We start from the raw sequence: 20,322 nt of genomic DNA, 5'->3' as shown, positions 1-20,322 counted from the left end.
TTTTTTTATGGGATAAATTTTTTGTTTTGATGAAACATTAAGGGTTTTTATTTTTTCATATTGTGATGGTATGGTTTTTTATTTTTTATTTTATAAAATTATGTTAACCTAAGCAAATGTTTTCTAGTTTCTAGTTCACTTATAATCAAAATTAAGGAATGCTTCATCATTTCTAAATGAAGAATTTGATAGGAATATGAAATAATTGTTGTAATCCCTTTAGTTAGGTAGTTAGGTAGTTGGTTGAGATTATGATGAGTTAGTTAGGATTTGAGCACATATAGCTTATTTAACATATGGCTTAATTCATAGAGCACATGCTGAATTAACTAGCCAATTATCTTGAGCCATTTGGGCCAATGACATTAGAGCTAGTCTCTTATAAATACATGATTGTAATTCAACATTAGATATCAATTGAAGAATAAACCAATTCATTGCTTAAGTGCATTAGTGCATCTCTCTCTCTCTCTCTCTCTCTCTTAATCTTTCTCTTTCTCTTTCTCTATGGAGGGTGACTACTTTGAATTGAGTCAATCTCCATAAAATTCCCATCAATCCCCCCACAATTCATATCCATCCCCATTAGGAACCTCTAGGCTCCTAACATTTGGTATTAGAGCTGTCGATCTTGAGACGAGCAAATGTGATCCAAGAGAACTTTGGAAAGAAATATGGAAAATAGTGAACAAAGTTTTAGAGGATGTCAAGGATGTTTTAGAGAAAGTCAAGGCCTTGGTTGAATCTAAAAAGGCCATGAAAGAAGAGCTCTCAAGATTGCAAGAGGATCTTGAGAATATGATGGAAGAGGAGTTACAATCTCTTGATTCAATGGAACTTGAAGAACAAATTAAGTTCCAAGAATCTACTACTATTGTTGCAAGCGGGGACATTGATTTTTGTGTCAAAGCGGATGATGATATCCATGTACAAGCTGCCTTTGAAGTTCAGCCCAAAGAACCAATGAAGAAGTTGATGATGATCTTTGAAGAACCAATTCTTGATGCACCAATGGAGGCTTCCAGTCAAGAGTCTATGATTCTAGAATTGGCAATCCAAGTGTCGGTGATCCAAGAATCCAAGATGCAAACGCCAAAAATTTTAATGGTTCTAGAATCAAATGAGGTCTTAAGGATACAATAACATTCCAAGATTCAAAGAACCAATGAGATCTTGAAGATTGAAGAACCATTGAAGGCTTAAGAATTCGAGCAAAGTTTGAAGCTCTACGAGGAAGAAACCTTCTTGTGCATGGGACCGCTTGTCAAAGAGAAATGCATGAGTATGGTGATCAAAATGTCACTAAGGTATTGGTCCATTGGAAGATCTCCTTTAATGAAGGTGTCATTTTACAACAACACCTTGTGGGCAAGGTGTTTTCAAGGGGAGGGAAATGTTAGGAATATGAAATAATCGTTGTAATCCCTTTAGTTAGGTAGTTAGGTAGTTGGTTGAGATTAGGATGAGTTAGTTAAGATTTGAGCACATGTAGCTCATTTAACACATGGCTTAATTCATAGAGCACATGTTGAATTAACTAGCCAATTATCTTGAGCCATGTGGGCCAATGACATTAGAACTAGTCTCTTATAAATACATGATTGCAATTCAATATTAGATATCAATTGAAGAATAAACCAATTCATTATTTAAGTGCATTAGTGTATCTCTTTCTCTTAATCTATCTTTCTCTATGGAAGGTGACTACTTCGAATTAAGTCAATTTCCCTATAATTCCCATTAATCTCCCTACAATTCATATCCATCCCCATTAGGAACCTTTAGGTTCCTAACATTATTCGATGTTGACTTTGCTGCCTTTTAAGCTATAATGTTGTTAAATTTGTTTCACCAATATACTAATTTGTGTTCTAATATTACTAAAAATATATATATAATTTTATCAGTTATGCTTGTATTTATATATTGATTGATTGATTTTTTTGAGCATGTTCTCTAATTATTGTCGAGTAGTATAACTTGAATAGTTGAGTATGAAATTGTATCTTGATATCTTTTGCAGCTCTAGTATACAAATATATAATATTTACATAGATGATGAAATGGATGATGATGATTAGGAATTTAGGACGGTAATTATAAGAACCTTAGAATGGGAATTGTTAGGACATATGTGATTCACTTGTTAGGAACATATGTCATTATTTTATGTAATTGGCTAATCCTTTGACAAAACACATTTTACTTGTATTTGGGTAGATCTAGGATGTGTTTAATACTTCAAGAAACAAAATTTCAAGTTCAAGTGTCAAAACCATGCAAGTCTATCCAAGATTCATGTGTGAAAAGTATTGTTCATTAAAACTCGACAGCTAGCATCTATCAAGCCTTGAAGAACTGTTCCAGTCTGTGGCTTGACAGCAGCTTGACAAATAGGGTATCTGTCGAGGTTTATGAAATTCAGATTTTTTTCTTCTGTTTTTCATCCAATCCGTGATTATATGTTCGGGCTTTCTTTTCTTACAACCCTAGACATATAAAAGGATTATTTTAAGGGCCGTCAAAGGTGACACAAGTTGCACAAGTGTTGAGCAAAGTTTGTTCAAGCAAATTGTGACCAGAGACAGAATTTGCCCTAGTTCATCTTTCTTATGAAGAAGTTGATGTGTTTGTGCACCATAGGGTTTTGTAACCAAGGAGTTTCTCGATCTTTATCGTGTGATAAACTGAAGAACTTTGTAGCCAATAACTTTTTCTAGTTGGTGATCAAAGTTGTGTACTAGGATCTGCGCGATTGGTTAGTCACGTACTGAGAGTCATGCATTAAAATGAGAAATTGTCACTACAGAACAAGTCTAATTAGGTATTGGGGTAAGGGTTCAACTGTAAGTTGGTATAAGGTACTGGGATTCCTTTACTTGTAACCGCTTGTTTTGATAATAGTGGATTCTCTGGAGTGGTGACCTTAAAATCACCCGGTGGGGTTTTTGCCGTGTAGGATTTCCCCATTCGTAAACAAATCACCGTGTCAATTTAATTTCTGCTGCATACTTTAGTTTATTAGTGATTTGTTTGTGCTGCCACGTACATTTACATTGCATGTTAATTTTATTAATTAATAAACTTGGCTAATTAATCAATTAATTCATCACAAGGGGTCAATATGTTCTTAGCCTATCAAGTAGTATCAGAGCAGGCACACTTTGATTAAGGTTAATCTTTGCTGTGTGATCCATTGACCCCTGTTTGTCATGGATAGAGGACAGACTCTCATTATACCTTCTTTATTTGATGGTACTAATTATGTATACTGGAAAGTACGCATGAGAGTTTTCTTGCAGTCTCTAGATGAGAAAGTGTGGTAAGCTGTGGAGATAGGTTGGACCAAGCCCAAGGAAGTGTCGGCTGATTGGGATGATACCAAGATCAAGGCGGCAAACTTTAACAGTAGAGTATTGAATGATTTGTTCAGTGCAATCACTAATGAGGAATTCAATAAGATATCCTTCACTAAAACTGTAAAGAAAGTATGGACCATCCTCTAGACAACCTATGAAGGAACTAAGGCTGTCAAGGATTCAAAACTTTAAAGGCTCACTACAAGCTTTGAAAATATTAAGATGGAGGAGGATGAGTCATTTGATGAGTTATATGCCAAACTCAAGGACATAGTGAACTCAACTTTCAATCTTGGGGAAACCATTCTTGAACCTAAGATTGTGAGAAAGGTACTCAGATTTCTATCCAAGAGATTCCATGCCAAGATCACCGTGATCAAGGAATCAAAGGACATCGACAAGATTCCTTTGACAGAGCTGGTTGGTAATCTGCAAACCTATAAGTTAGGTTTAACAAGAATTGGCAAGTCGAGTAGGGGCAAGAGCATGGCATTGAAGGCCAAGAGCAGTGATACTGATGAGCCTTCAGACGATGAAGATTCTAAGATAAAGTCCTATATTACATGGCAATTCAAGAAGTTCATGAAGAATGCCAATGGGAAAGGCTTCGACAAGGACCGTAAGCAATCTACTTCCTCTCAGTTTAAAAGCCAAGACAAAGGGAAGAAGGATGCTAGGAATGGTGGTCAGTATACTGTTCCCTTAGGACCAAAGAGCTTCGGGTGTCAAGGCTTCGATCACATGAAACAAGAGTGCCCCACATATCTAAAGACTATTGGGAAGAGCAAGACACTTGCTGCTACATTGAGTGACATCGAACCTAAGGATGATTTCGACAATGAGGATGATGAAATCCCAAATGCCTTCACTGCCACTGTTAATCCTACTGAAGGGATTGTTGAAGATGTGGATGAAGAACAGGAATTAGTGGAGTCCAAGTTTAAGAAGAGGAATGAACAAGATGGCATCCACACAGCCTATGCAAAATTATACAAGGTCTTAGAAAAGTATGAGAAGGTGTATAGGTTGACCACCAAGAAGCTTAGAGATGTAGAGCTGGAACGAGAAGAGCTTTCTACAAAGTTTGATGAAGCCAATCAGACTATTGGAGTACCGAAGTTTGAGAAAAATTCCTTGGCTGAGAAGACCAAGAAACTTGAATCGGAGTTGTTTCAAGTTAGAGCTCAATTGGAGAGGACTTCAAGTGCAAAGCTCGATGAGATGCTCAGTTTTCAGAAATCTGCTTCCGATAGAACCAGTTTAGGGTATGATCTCTCTTCTCCTAGCATTGCTTCTACTAGTGCTACTGTTTTTGTTCCTCCTACTAATAATGTTGAAACTGAGAACAATGTTGTTAAAAATGAATTAGCTAGTGAAAACATAGATAAGGGTAAGTCTGTTTTAGGAGCACCCCCTAAGCTTGATAAGAAAGAGATTAAAAACCCTAGGGCTAAGAAGGCTAACTCTGAAAAGCCAAAACAGAAAAAAGCAACATTTCTATCATCACTGTGGAGCAGCTGGTCATACTCAACTTAATTGCTATAAGTGGTTAGCCACTCAACAGAGCAACCATATGATTGCGTCGGGAAACCAAAATCAGTTTCCATCCTCATTTGCTCTTCTTAGAGATCTTCTCAAAGCCCTCATGTTTCTTTCAAACTTGAACAGTTTCAATTCTTCCCCTTCACCGCCAGTTCAAGGGTTTACTCAAAGGAAAGGTTCTTCTAAGGTGTGAAAGGAAAGAGGCTCCAAGTGATTCTATCACTTTTATCTCCCCTCTTCTTGTTTTTGTTTGCATTACTTGTGTGTTTTGCTTTATTGTTTTGAGTTAGTCTAGTTTTATGCATTACTTTGTTTAATTTGTTTTTGTTTGTTTTCTTTTCAGTTTTGGTTTATTTTGTTTTTCATAAAAAAAAATTGAAAAATTAAAAAAAATATATATAAAAACAGTGTATGTTTGTATACATTGGTACTTGTGTACCATGGATGGCCATTGAAACAAAGTTTTTAAAACTTTTTATCTTTTGTAGCTTAGATGAGCATCTCTATACACAACTAAGCAAGTGAGTTTTGTGGCTCATGTTTGTGATGAGTAAGGTTAAGTGATCTCTTGTAGTTAACACTCGTATCACTCTTTTTGATGGGAAGGACTAGAAAATCCTAAGAGAAAGGCATAAACAACCATCTCACCATTGTTGTCTACCAATCATGAAATGACATTTGTATGCTTCGGCATAGCAAAAGTGAAATGTCAAATGCTTAACATAATTGAGTATTTCTTTTCTCTCTTTTATATGCACATGCATGATATGCTCAAAAAGAAAAATATGCAAAGAAAATAAAAAGAATAAAGAATAAAATGCTTTAAATATGATTGCAAGCATGTATTCTAGGAGATTTGGGAGTTATAGGATGTATCTCGAAGGTGATAATCCCCATCAAACAGTTATGATTGTGTGTGAGTTAAAGTGATTTTCTCATATCTCAAATCGTCATAACATGTAGACACTTATGCAATCTTGCGATGTTTTTCACACACAACACGTAATATTCTTTGCTACACGCAATATTCTTTGCTACTCTTGATACATGTGCAGGTACAATGTGATTTAATCATCACAAGGAATACATGTGTTAATGTATGCTCACTAAACTGTCTTAACTTGTTTTTGAAATATAAAATTGGTTAGACTTGTTGTGTATGTGTGTGTGTGTGTGTGTTTTTGGGATCTATGTGCTTAACTTTTGTTGTTGAGAGATGATTTTGAGAGATTAAAATGTTGTTTGGATCTTTGGTTGAGTTGCATGCTTGATTGCATTCATATCTATGTTTTTTTTTCCTTCTTGAAAATTTGTTTTTAAGTAACCTTGACAGATCCTCGACATCGCTCGACACCTAGCTTATCTGTTGAGCTCTTTAGTTGCTTTTTATCGTAATCTTGACACCTTTCGATAGTTAGGTGGATCGATTGAAAAAGTTTCTATCCCCTCAATAGAACCTCAACAGAAACCTTGATCCATCGAGCTTTACCTTGCCTTTAACACATGCTCGATAGCAGCTTATATTGAACCCTTTAAAGCTCGACAGATCCTCGACACCTCTCGATTTGTCGAGAATTACTGAGGTGCTATATAAAGGGCACTTGCGATTCAAATCTTATTTCTCTCAATTTCTCTCGATCTATCTGTGTCCTTTCACCTCTAAAATCTCTCTCTCTCACCTTAAACCTCTCTCTCAAGGATTCCAAGACCCTAATCAAGTTTTCTTCACTTGGTAAGTGTCTAAATCCCTCATTTTCATGCATTTTATGCTTTTTAACTTAAGTTTTTGGGATTTTTGAAAAATTTGGGGTTTTTCAAAATCAAAGAGGTTTTTGCAAAATTTTTGGGATGGGTTTTGAAGATTTGATCTTAAAAACTTCGTGCATTGCATCTTATGAGCATTATAACTGTATTTTCATGCATTTAGATGTGTGCTATATCTGTTATCTGCTTGTGTACTGGTAGGGTTGGATTGGGCTGAGCCCATGATGCTTTTTCTATTGCATGTCACATGTTCATACATTCCCATGCATAAGTTCTTTCTTTTCAATATATCTTGATATATTTGAACTGCTTGGGGCTTTTCTGATTGTCTTTTCTCTCTCTCTCTCTTCCTCTTTTCGTTTACGTTAGTTTGCTTCTATGGCACCCAAACGTAAATCTGCTCTGTCCCAGAACCCTCTTCATTCCGAGGCATCTTCTTCTGCTGACATTACCCCTTTCTCTATTCGATTCTGTGATGAGAAGGCCAGATCAGACTTCTTTGAGAACTTTCCCTAACAAAGCATTCATTCGGAAATCCACATCGTCTTGTCGGACTTCTTCAGCATTGACCTTCCCACTGTCATCTATAGTCGGGGTTGGGAGTCACTGTGTGACGTCCTAGTCACATGTTGATCCGTGTTGATCTAGGAGTTCTACTCCAACATGCATGGATTCGATTGTTCAATACCTCATTTCATTACTTCAAGCTACGCGCATTGTTGTCACACTGGAGATTGTCTCTGATGTGCTCCGTGTCCCTAGGGTAGAGCATCCTAACTACCCTGGTTGTGATTGTCTTAAGACAGTGTCTAAAGACAAGCTCATTTTTGCTTTCTGTAAGCATCCATCTGATTGGGGCGATCGTCAGTTTATTTCTTGTATGGGCTTTGCTAAAGGCTCTCTTTTTTTAACATGGTCATGACTTTTGTACTTCATCCTCTCTCTCACTATAACTTTATTACAGAGCCCCGTGTTCGATTTTTGCTTTCTCTTTTAGAGAACCTTAGTATAGACTTTCCCTCTCATTTCATTCTTTCTCTTATAGATGTGTATAAGGATTCGGCGACCCGTGATAAGCTCATCTTTTCTTCAGCTATCATGAGGCTTTTACGCCATTTTGATGTTCCTTTTCCTTCTTCTGAGCCCTTCCATGTCATGGGTGCTATAGATGCTAGTACCGTTAAATGCAGCGAGGCGCAGTTTCGTTCAAGGCGGTTCGGTACGGCAGCTCCTCCCATTCCTTCAGCTCCATCCATCTCCGCTCCCTCTACTTCAGCGGGAGGTGTGAATCTGGATGCGATCATGGCGCAACTTCAGTGCATGGATGCTTGCCTTCATACACTCTCTACTAAGTTGTATCAGGTGAACACCTATTATGACTATATTGCTAGGTGGCAGGCTTGCCTTGGTGGCTTTGTGGAGTCTCCCTCTCCTCCTCTCAAGGCATCCAAGGCATCTGAGGACGATGATGGTTTCGACGACGATGATGATGAGGATGGAGATGCTAACTCTTCTGGCACTGACAAGATGTTTACTTGATACACTTACCCTTTGTCACATGTGACAAAAAGGGGAAGTAGTTTTGGTTATCAAAGTAGTCATACTTCGGGGGAGGATTAGTATAGGAGATTTTTGATAGGGGGAGTATTTATATGAGGGATGTAGTGAGGATCTGATGTATCTTTTTCTTTTCTTTCTCTTTGAAATACATTTTGTCTTGTACATGGGTCTTGTGACCATTATTGACATACATTGTTCTTACATTCCTTATATAGTGATGTATGTTTTTTTCTTTCCACCTATCTCTCCATATGTTGTTTCTTTTCTTTCTTTATACACATGTTTCTTATATTATGTATGCACTTTATTATTTCTATTTCACACTAAGATGCCGTGATGAGTTTTGTTTAAAGTATTTCAGAAATACAGGTTGTCAAAGTCTTTCTTGACATAGACTTTCTTCTTGCAAAGTTTTTCAAGAGTTTGTATTAGGATAGATTTTATTGTATTCAACAAGTGAATATGAGTTGAGTGATTTATGACTTCTTTCATATCTCATTTGTTAATTGTGATTTTGTTATGGATTGCCAAAGGTGGAGATCGTTAGGACATATGTGATTCACTTATTAGGAATATATATCACTATTTTATGTAATTGGCTAATCCTTTGAGAAAACAAACTTTACTTGTATTTGAGTAGATCTAGGATATGTTTAATACTTCAAGAAACAAGGTTTCAAGTTCAAGTGTTAAAGCCATGCAAGTCTGTCCAAAATTCAAGTGTGAAAAGTGTTGTTCATTAAAACTCGACAGCTAGCATCTATCGACCCTTGAAGAGTTGTTCCAACCCATGGCTTGACAACAACTCGACAGATAAGGTATCTGTTGAGGTTTATGAAATTCAGATTTTCTGTTTTGTTTTTCATCCAATTCATGATATATGTTTGGACTTTCTTTTCTCACAACCCTAGACATATAAAATGATTATTTTAAAGTCCGTCAAATGTGACATAAGTTGCACAAGTGTTGAGCAAAATTTGTTCAAGCAAATTGTGATCGGAGACAGAATTTGTCCTAGTTCATCTTTCTTATGAAGAAGCTACTGTGTTTGTGCATCGTAATGTTTTGTAACCAAGGAGCTTTTCAATCTTCATCGTGTGATGAACTGAAAAACTTTGCAACCAATAACCTTCTTTAGTTGGAGATTGAAGTTGCATACTGGGATCCGCGCAATTGGTTAGTCACGTATTGGGAGCCGTGCATTAAAAGGAGAGATTGTCACTACAGAACAAATCTAATTGGGTATTGGGGTAAAAGTTCAATTGTAGGTTGGTATAAGGTACTGTGATTCCTTTACTTGTAATCGCTTGTTTTGATAATAGTGGATTCTTGGGAGTAGTGACCTTAAAATCACCCAGTGGGATTTTTGTCGTGTAGGTTTTCTCCATTCGTAAACAAATTACCGTGTCAATTTAATTTCTGTTGCATACTTTAGTTTATTGGTGATTTGTTTATGTTCCCACGTACATTGCATGTTAATTTGATTAATTAATAAACTTTGCTAATTAATCAATTAATTCATCACAAGAAGTCAATACGTTATTGGCCTATCAGGAATAATTAAATGTTCACTTCATGTACCTTAATATTCATCTTACTTTTGGATTTCATATTGTAGTTAGCTAATTTCCATTTGCTAACTTATTTTGGATTTCAAAATTGGAACTTAGAACTTGGAAAATATTTTCTATATGTTTTGATAAATATTTTGGTATTTGGTTGCTAATTAAACATGTATTGAAATACATTGGGTCAAAATTTAAATATATTTGTTTTGTTAGTATAAACTTAGCAATGTATAACATGCAAATTACATCATATGATGCAAATCTAAGTTTTTTTTTATGGATAAATTTATGATTTATGAGATTATTCAATATATAAAGCCATTATCAATGTATTTTTTGCTTTAAATTGAAACTATGTAAGATCTTACGATTCACGATCCTACCTACCTTCAACGATCCTACATAGGATCCCGATTTTGACAATCTTGCATATACCCATAGATAAATGAATAAAGCAATAGACTAAATACAATATTGATTAAAATAAACTAAAATTCAAAATATAAAGCAGACAAACGTGCTCTCTTTTGCTGCAATCAAACATTTGCCATTGGTGTTGAAGATATTCTATTCTTCTTCTTCTTCTCCAAACAATCCCTTTCACGTTCTGTCTTTTCCGTCATAATTTCTGCCTTCAGTTTTGGACGGTGGAAAAAACTCGTCCTTCGATGCTCTTTCTGCATCCTTTATCTGCCAGAGCGTTCAAGCGCTCCCAACAAGCACTCTTCTCCTTTGGTTCCTGCAAAGAATCCTGGTACTATCGCAGCCTCGGCCTCGACCCCTAAACCCCATCTATTCCTTTCTTTCAAACTCTCTCTTGCAGTCCCCAATTCTTCTTTTTTGTCACTTTTGTTGTTTAAATCTATTTGGGGTATTGGAGATTTCAAGGAACTATATCTTTCACCTTCTAAGCCTTCCTTTTTGTTTGATTTCATTTGGATCTTCGGAAAGGCGAAGGAAACAAAAAACATGTTGAAGAGGACCGTGTCAGAGAAATCAGTGCTGCTGAAGCATAAGAAGAATAAAGAAGCTCAAACAAATGTGAAGAATAACAGATTCTTGATCACAGTCAATGTTGTTGGAAGTGTAGGACCAATAAGTTTTGTGGTGAATGAGGATGATCTTGTTGCCGGGGTCATTGACACTACTCTCAAATCATATGCACGCTTAGGCAGGCTTCCGGTCCTTGGTTCTGATGTCAACAATTTCTTTCTCTATCCGGCAGCCAAATTCGAGAGTATTATCTCCAACTCATTTTTTTTTTTTAAATGACTAAGTTTGGTTATAAACTTAGTTATAGCTTAAAACTACAACTTGAATTAAAGAACTTAGGATGATTATATATTTTGAAAATCTAACTATTAAATTGCATATTGTTTATATTTTTAATACATATATCAAATTTTGTGTTAATCCGATGTTATTTACTATTTGATCCATTAACTTTTTTTTTTATTGCATAATTTTAGATTTCAAAAACTTAAAACTTAAAATATTTGATTAATGACATAACTATTGATTTTTAATTTTGTGCAAATTTTGCAAACATTAAGGATATTAAAAGAAAATGTAAGCCAATGGTGAATTTGTTAAATCTTACATCCAATAAAAAAATATTAAGTGAAATTGTAGCATTAAGCTGCAACTAGGTTTGTTGCCAAACTACTTCTCCAAAAAAAAAAAAAAAAAAAGTCTGTTTCCAAACTTTAAGGTTATTTTGATGGCTTGCTTTCTCTTTGATAGGTTTGTTTGTTTGTTTTTGTTTTTTGATGTGAGGGTTTGTATTCTTTTGAATTTTGTGATTGGTTTTAATAACATTTTCAATTTCCTCTTCTTCTTTTTTTAATAGAATATTGTGTCGGGGATAAATGTAATCAATTACCATTATCAATTAAAAGAAATTGGTACCATGATACAATTGTCAAAAACCGATGCTAAGAATAAGTTCTTAGCAACTAACCACCCTCTCACACAGGAGTAAAGTCCACAAGCTTCAGACTCACCTCTATGTGAGAGGAGGTTACACACACACACACACATATATATATATATATGCTCTTATTCCATTCTATGCTTGTAGCCAAATCTTTAGGGTTACAATAATCTAATAAATTCTTATTATGGAATCTTATTGTAGCTTTGAATCCATGGGAACGGATAGGAACTCATGGGGAAAGGAACTTTGGGCTCTACAAGAAGAAGAGCGAGTCGCAAATTACGAAAGAGATGTCAGAGATGATAGATCAAAAGGGAAGTGGGAGATTGAAGGATTGGGTTAACAGGTCCCTTAGTTTCAAGGTATTATCTCATTAAGATGTCTGTGCCTTGAAAAGTTTTCATTAGCTAAGAAGATCGATGTTATATCTATAAGCTAAAACATGTCGATCATGCCTAAATAAATGTGTGTTATCAAGCTTCACTGTAATCGCAATTGTAATAATAATGCATCATTTAATGCTTTTGGTAATCCGACTTGTTTTTTCTTTTCTAATTTGATAGTTGGAAGAGGGGGAATTTTGATTCCTAGACATCTCTATTAAAAACATTTATTCAACTATTTTAATAAGAAACATGAAATGGAATGAGTTTCACTCAAATGGTATATTGCCAAAAAAAAAAAAGGTAACTTTTGAATTCCATGAGTGTTGAGTTACAATTATGTTTTTGCTACTTTTCAAATTGATAAATACAGATTCGGAACATATTAGAGGATATAAAAATGGAGAGGATGATAATTGGGGAAGGTGGATGAAAAAGAAACCTGCTTTTGATGAGAGAATAAGAACATGACTTTCTCAAAATGGAGGCTTATTACGTTCAATAAAGGTTGTAAATTACTGGTGCATTATGGACTTCTAAGAATATGATTGACATTAGAGTGCACCTACTTTATTGGCAGGTAAAAGGATTGAAATGCAGTGAAGGTTTAACTGGTGATTTAAAGAATTGATTAGGGAGTATCCAACCCAAATAGCTAGGGTTGGATCTATTTTTATATTTCTTCCATTGTTAAGAAAAAGTAAATTTAATAATATATGCATTAATCTAACATCTTTGGTATGATCTCTACTACGATACAACGATAACCTACCACTAATCCCAAAAGCTTATGGGATTAATAAATTAATAATTTTATAAACTATTATATTCCAACATTATGTACCATTAATTATGCTAAACAATAATGACATAAGAAGTATGGAGTCCAAGCTAGTTTAAATACTACATTGAGGAAATAGCTAGGTTAAAGTACAAACCCACCCTTAAAGTTTGGGGTTTTTGGATTTTATATTTTGAACTTTTATAATTTGTATTTTACTTTATGAAGTTATATTCTATTTGCATTAGTCACTCATTCGTCCATGTTTTCTATTAAGTTCAACATAAACTTGCTATACATGTTTAGTTTATCTAATGATTAAAATAATGCCATGTCATTTTTTGCAACCTAAAAAAAATTTAAATAATTAATTTTTTTAGGCTACGAAATTCTCTATAACTTGGTTAAGCACTATTTGGACGGTGGGTTAAAGTCTAGATTACTGGAAAATTTGCATATAATATAGAAAGATAATGAAGATTACGCCACAAAATCTTAGAAATCAACTCCAAGTACTAACTTTGTGCATGAAGTTGACATAAGCCGCACATGGGTGATCCAGAATTTTTTTTTAGGGTGATGTTTGGCTGGTTGGAAAACTTGTGTGCAAAGTGGAAAGAAATTCACATTTTACTTTCTCAAAAAAAAAAATTCACATTTTAAATTTGCAATGAAATTATCTTATCACTACCCTGCTTTTGAAGGCCGTAACTTTCCGAATGTTTAGGCCGTATTGCAAAACCTGTGGCAGATATCATGAGCTTTCCAATGACATCAAAGCACCTTAATCGGAGGTGGGGAATATATCCAGCAAAGCCCACAAAGATTCCATATGAAAAAAATTTCTAGGATGTCCCTTCTCACTGGAAACTTGTCTTGAAAGAGGAAAGAAATTCAAATTTGAAATTTCCAATGAAATTTTCTTATTTACTATCCTACTTCCAAGGGCTATAATTTTCTTTTCATTAGGAAAGATTATAAAATTTGGTGGTATGGTAAAATAGATTTCAGGAGATTTTTAATGAGACAACACCAAAATCAGACATTAGGATGGTCTCTAACAAAGCTCTCAAAGATGGAAAGCTAAAAATTCTATTTGTTGAGCTAAGGTCAGGAATTTTAGGTTGCTTAATTTATCATCGTCATGCAAAACTCATGATGATCATGCACTCCTTATCATCATCTTGTGGCGCACATGATAATGATTATGATCAATGGTCGTTTTCAAATTCAAATGCTTACAAATAGCACTATCCCCCCCTCATTTGCACACAAATTTAGAGAACAACTTTCTCTCTTAATATTCTGCCTCTGTTGGTTTTGGAACTTTTCTGAATTTGGAGCGTGGGTCCTCTACAAATGAAACTTCTCCATTGCGGTATTTTCTTCAGTTCAGCTATTGATTTTATGAGTTTAAATTAATGTTGTTAGTCATTGCATTTGATGGACAAATGCGAGTGTTTCTTTGAAGAATAATTTGATAGATTTTTTAGGTTGAAAGATACTCGCGGTTATGTGTTGAGAGTTTGTTGTTTTGTGAGTGTGAGAGAGTTATTGGGTGGATTGGGGCTTTGGGTTTGTGAATTTTGTGTTTGTGAGAGGTTTTGTTTATGTTGGTGAGTTTTTTGAGTGTTTTTGTGTGAGCTGCGAGTGTTGCAAGGTTTCATTAAGTGGTTATAATCCGTATCATTGACAACAGATTTTGATTGATGTTGTACGTGAATGTAGATATGAGGTTGACTAAATTATGTTAAATATTGTTATTTGGTATAAATGTTTTATTTTACTCTTCGTGTGAATGTGTTTCTGCTAATTCTAAATCAAAACAACTGATATTAAATTTTATGTAATTGCACAATAATTTTCTTTTCTTTTTCCAGTTCATATAAAACTTGAACTACTTCTCCATTTCATCAAAAATAGCTTAGCAATTTACCCAATTCTGATACAAGCTTGTGCAATTCCAATCACATCTTCTTCTTTTTTTCTTATTTTTATTTTTAGTGACTAGCACTAGCTACCAAGTGAATAAATTTTGGAGAAAAACCTTTCAAATTCTTCATATATCTTTGTATTTAGTGTGAATTTTGAAAATCTAACCGTTAGATTGCATGTTCTTATTATTTCCAGAAAATCAAAAACCAATTACTATGTCATCAAACAAATGTTAAAATTTCAAGTTTTTGTAATCTAAAATTGTGTATAAAAAATAAGTTTATTGATTAAATAATAAATAACATCTAATTTAAATGAAATTTGATATGCATATTAAAAATATAAAAAACTTAAAATTTAACAATTAGATTTTCAAAATTCTTAACTAAAAAATAGAAAAATATAAGAAGTTTGAAAAATTTCTTTCTAAACTAAATTGGAGAGAAATTTTGTCTCAAACTAGTCATGTTGGATGAAACAACATCCTCCATTTTCAAGAAGTCAATTTCCTTTTTTTTTTCAATGAAAACGTAAAGTACTACTTTAATGGCCCACCTCCCCCAGTTAGCTTCCTGATTATTTGCTTTTCTGAATCATATCAAACGCTCCTTTCCCACAAGATAAAGGAGATTGAAACAAGAAACCAAAAGAAGACAATGAGAGATTGAAAAAGATTCTATGCCAAACAAGATGCACACGCAAACCAAAGTCTAACGACTAAGGCATATTTTCTGGAATTCATAGTTGAGAACATATCTTTTTCTTTTTATTTACTGTTGCGTTATGCTCTATAAAAGCATCAAAGCTAGGAAGCATGGTCACATTCACAATCACAATCATGAAGCGTGAGGAGACAGACATAGTGGAACACACCTAACATATCATAAGAAAGTAGATGCTCCTATAATAAACACAGCTTAATGAGTCAATATCCTTTTGTTAAAGGACTTGTTAAGCCATTCTTTCCAGCTCCCACTTCGCTTTTTAGCTATCATCTCCGACCTCGCTTCTGTCATCTGTGGCTGCCTCTGTTTCTTGCACAGCAGAAAGTTCCTCCCTCCACGGGCACCTATTGATTCCCCTGGATTTAAAGCTACAAAATGTTCCATATGAAAATGAAATCAGAATTAACAAAAACCAATCGAATCCAATTATTAAGAACCATCGAATTGTAATTCGAAAGGAACAAAGGTTAAGAAAAGGGTTGGTGATAATACCATCGAATCCCACATCAGCACAATGGAGAATGAAATCGTTGACGTCAGAACCAAGAACTGGAAGGCGGCCTTCGCGGGCATAGGTTTTAAGAGAATTGTCAATGACCCCGGAAACAAGATCATCCTCATTCACCACAAACCTCATTGGTCCTGCGCTTCCAAGAACATTGACTGTGATCAAGAATCTATTACCTTTCACACCCTTCGCCTTTGGACTATTATTATTCTTCTTCACGTTTAGGCTATCATTATTCTTCTTTTGATTCTGCTGCACCATTTTCTCAGTAACAACGTTGCTCTTCATCTCTTTCTTTTTTTCTTTTTTCTGTTTGAATTCTAACTTTCACTGGTTTTCGATTATCCAAATGGAACCAAACAAAATATATATATGCAGAGTTTCGAAGAGGGAAAGAAATTGTGTGAGAGAGGTGTGGGGGGTTCAGGGGTCAAGGCCTAGGCAGCGATAATACCAGGCTTGTTTGCAGGAACCAAAGGAGGACAACGCGTTTAGCGAACGCACAGTTGCGCTCTGAGAGAGAGGAAGAAGAGGAAAGTGCATGAAAGAACGACACGTTTCTACCATCCAAAAATCAAAGAATGGATGGAAAGAGGGCAAGGACTTAGGGCCTGTACAAAGGAGAAGAATATCTGCTTAAAAAGAAAACCCAGGTTTGTGTAGCAAGTTGAACAACTGAGAGAGTGTTGGCTTTTTTATATCCGGTTGCTCACGCAAATTTGGGTACGTCTTCCACGTATAACCTTTTTACCTAGTTAATACCGTTGTGGAGTCGGTAGTACACAACTGGTACACAATTTATGCTGATTTCATGGTGTAATTTTTGGGAATATTAATAATTAATACCATTGTAGTTTGTAGCAGAGTTGGTAGTACTTTTGGTCCACGTTGCATAAGGTCTGCATAAGGTCGGTTTGAGATTCGGTTATTTTATTGAAATTAAAATTTTTTTGTTAAAAGTATCGTAAACAAAGGTAAAAATTAGCTGAAATAGTACAGTGAATCCTATTAATAGTAGCAAAAATAAACGGAATAGTAAAATAAGTTGGCAAAAAAAATATTTACCAAACAGACATGTAGTATTCAATCCTCTCATACTCATAATCGATCTCATAATAAATTTAATTAACAGGATCCTTCATAAATGTGAAAAAATGGAGTATAACATCATTGTGCTCTGAGACTATATAAAAATTACTCATAATTTTAGAGGAAGACTTGTTCAAAGGGTAGGTAATGGTAGTAGTGGTGGCATGATGATTCCTTTAAAAAAAAGCCTCTTGTTGTGAATTAGTTATTCCCACAACTTTTGTGTCACAATTCTTATCACAACTCCGATGTTATCAATTATGAATGATAAATAATCACTTTCACATAATTCCATTATTTATAGTTGACCACATTAGACTTGAGCAAAGAGTTGTGAGACAAATTTGTGCCTACAAACTTTCTCATTATGAATTAGAGAAATTATATGGATGCAATTTTTGTACCATAACTTTTGCCACAATTTTGATGTAAACTATGAGTGGTGGAGATAAAGTGTTTAATCCATGTAGAAGTGATTATCCAATATCAACTACTTAGAAATGCTAGGATCACATAATAGTGAAGCAATGCTAGGATCACATAATTTTACACTACTTTAGCCATAACTCGCCATGTGGCGAGTTGTGAGCAATAGGTGTGTGGTAGTGGGTTTATAAGTGGGTTTACAACTTTACCATTTACAACTTGTCATGTAGCGAATTATAATCAAAATTGTGTAAAATTATATAGTCTTATCATTTTCCCAAATAGTGTGGTACTAAAATAAGTTAAGTTGGTATAAATAAATGCATTATTGAACTGTATGAAGAGAGGTTATCGAAGTATAATCTAGATAAAGTAACATAATTGAATGATGTATGCGCCTTTTGACCTTGAGATGTCGACTTTAATATGGAGGGTAATCCTTATCGTAGGTGAACGGTATACCTCGTATGTATCAATATATTATCATTAGTGTTTAAAAAAAACAACTGCATTATTATTCAACCGTATATAAAATTGTATAAGGGAGTTATATTCAATTAGTGCAGTGAGTGTTGTATAAGTCAAATACAATGGGAATAGAACTCAACGGACTACAATCTCAATGCATGTGTTTCCACAATTGCAGCTTGATACATGATCACAGAACTAACCTAGTGAATGATATTTGGGGAAAATGTTGGCGAGCTAGTCAACAAACGGGGATGGATCATAGCTATAAGGTATCTTGAGAAACTGATGAAGAAAAAAGTGAAAATTGATTTTGATGTGTTTAGTTTGCTCATGGAAGAAATTTAAAGGGAGAGTTTAAAAAGATCATAGCTGTAAGGTATCTTGAGAAATTGATGAAGAAAAAAGTGAATTGATTTTGATGTGTTTAGTTTGCTTATGGAAGAAATTTAAAGGGAGAGTTTAAAAAGATCATAGCTGTAAGGTATCTTGAGAAATTGATGAAGAAAAAAGTGACAATTGATTTTGATGTGTTTAGTTTGCTCATGGTAGAAATTTAAAGGGAGAGTTTAAAAAGATCACGCAAAGCTATAAAATTACATGTGTATGATATGAATAAGCCCGAGTCTAATACTAAGTCCACTATCTTAAGTTATAAATATAGATGGATAATATCATATAAATACATAAGTGAACTCATTCCTAACCAATGTGGAACAAGCAACAAAGAGTAAAAGTGTGTGAAATACACTCACCTACGCTGACAGTAATTGTGTATGATACTATGAGCTATATTACACTGATTGTCACAATAAATACTATGAGCTATATTACACTTATTGTTACAATAAATAGGATAGAATAAGGATAGACAAAAGATTAAGAAAACCCCTTATCTTTTTTTTTTTTTTTTTTTTTTTTTTTTTTTACAAGATGAATCTCTCTACCTAATCAGTGTATATAATGGTGTGAACTCTCCTGAAGACTTGGGGCTGTTTGGTCTTCATTTTTTTGGTATCTCAATTTCATTACTCATCACTCATAACTCATAATCATCACTCTATCACTTAAAATTACCCTGTTGTTTGGCACCATCCACTCAAATATTTTACACCTATTTGTGGGCCCATAACCTGTCACCGGCAGTTTTTTTTTTTTTTTTTTTAAAGTACCAAACTCACTTTAGACCAGTGGAAAAAAAATAAAAAAAAAAAAAAAACGAATAGCAACGCTAACCTTATGAAAAAAAAAAACAAACAGCCAACGCCAACCCAAACACAAAAAAAAAAAGTTAAAAGGTGGTCAAAAGTTGCGACTGTGGGTCCCCTTTGTGTGTTTAATTACAATATTGTCATTGAGTTATGAGTTATGAAAACTGAAAACAGCCAAAAATTGTTTTCAGTTTCCATAACTCATAATTAAAAAATCAGAGAATTGAGTGATAGAAACAGAGTTATTGTTTGCCAAACAAACTTTTTGCTATGGGTCCCACCATTTTTGAGTTATGAGTTATGAAAACAGAGAATTGAGTTATCAAAACTAGTAATCCAAACGGGCTCTTAAACTCCAGCCCTTGCCCCCCACACTCTATAAGCACTTTTACTTGTAGAATGATCATCGCACCAAGGGTGTGTGGTGGTGATAACCCCTTATCCTTGAAAAGCCATTGCAACTACAAAAGCTAGGTAATCACAATGTGCTTTCTTACTATGTAAGGAGATAAAAGAGTTGCCAAACAAGAAACAGGAGATATAATTGTATATGATTTGTACTAGATAGGAACGGGGTTCTCAAAACTGTACTCGTATTTATTAATTAGCAGTGTGTGTAACCATACAAGGAGGCTTATTTATGCCATACTATAGTACTACGAATTGAGTGAGTGCAATACATATACAGGACAATATGCTTCGTCTTCTTCTTCTTCTTCTTTGGATAATTCAATTGTCCTAATTTGGAGAAGAGGATAAAAAAATTAATCAATAGTAATTTGCAAGCCTTTTGACATAGAGAACAATAGGCATGGGAAATTGGGAATATACAAATCCACCTCTAAAATGCTCTAACAATGTTAATGTCGACATTTGATACTATTATGGTAATATTAAATGCCACAACTAGACAAAACATATCCTTGTGTATTAATAATATTTATAGAAACGCTCTTTACAATATCCAACTCAGAACTGTATGAAGTTGAAGTCATTGACTATAGAAAACAAATAAAAAATGACGACGACTATTATTAAATTTGTAAGGTGGTGATACTTGATGGTAG

General features: G+C 34.5%; 2 protein-coding genes across 2 annotated transcripts; one reads left to right on the top strand and one right to left on the bottom strand.

Moving 5' to 3' along the window:
- The first annotated feature begins 10,469 nt into the window (after positions 1 to 10,469).
- LOC115975947 lies at positions 10,470 to 12,179 on the top strand. Its single transcript, XM_031097003.1, has 3 exons — positions 10,470 to 10,547; positions 10,745 to 11,030; positions 11,931 to 12,179. Exons 2-3 carry the CDS (start codon positions 10,763 to 10,765, stop codon positions 12,104 to 12,106), a joined length of 444 nt encoding a protein of 147 aa, XP_030952863.1. The 5' UTR covers positions 10,470 to 10,547; positions 10,745 to 10,762; the 3' UTR covers positions 12,107 to 12,179.
- Positions 12,180 to 15,521: 3,342 nt separating this feature from the next.
- LOC115975946 (uncharacterized protein At4g22758-like) lies at positions 15,522 to 16,803 on the bottom strand. The gene is made up of 2 exons (XM_031097002.1): positions 16,046 to 16,803; positions 15,522 to 15,921 (listed from the first exon to the last, which is right to left on the bottom strand). Exons 1-2 carry the CDS (start codon positions 16,347 to 16,349, stop codon positions 15,746 to 15,748), a joined length of 480 nt encoding a protein of 159 aa, XP_030952862.1. The 5' UTR covers positions 16,350 to 16,803; the 3' UTR covers positions 15,522 to 15,745.
- Between the last annotated feature and the right edge of the window lie 3,519 nt (positions 16,804 to 20,322).

Source organism: Quercus lobata, chromosome 2, assembly GCF_001633185.2.
Source record: "Quercus lobata isolate SW786 chromosome 2, ValleyOak3.0 Primary Assembly, whole genome shotgun sequence".
Lineage (NCBI taxonomy): Eukaryota > Viridiplantae > Streptophyta > Magnoliopsida > Fagales > Fagaceae > Quercus > Quercus lobata.
This window is presented reverse-complemented; position numbering and strand designations above follow the sequence as displayed.

Coding starts and splice junctions, on each gene's coding strand:
- LOC115975947 (XM_031097003.1), top strand. CDS start 10,763: ATGTTGAAGAGGACCGTGTCAGAGAAATCAGTGCTGCTGAAGCATAAG. Junction 11,031..11,930: donor TCCGGCAGCCAAATTCGAGA/GTATTATCTCCA, acceptor ATCTTATTGTAG/CTTTGAATCCATGGGAACGG.
- LOC115975946 (XM_031097002.1), bottom strand. CDS start 16,349: ATGAAGAGCAACGTTGTTACTGAGAAAATGGTGCAGCAGAATCAAAAG. Junction 15,922..16,045: donor TGCTGATGTGGGATTCGATG/GTATTATCACCA, acceptor AACATTTTGTAG/CTTTAAATCCAGGGGAATCA.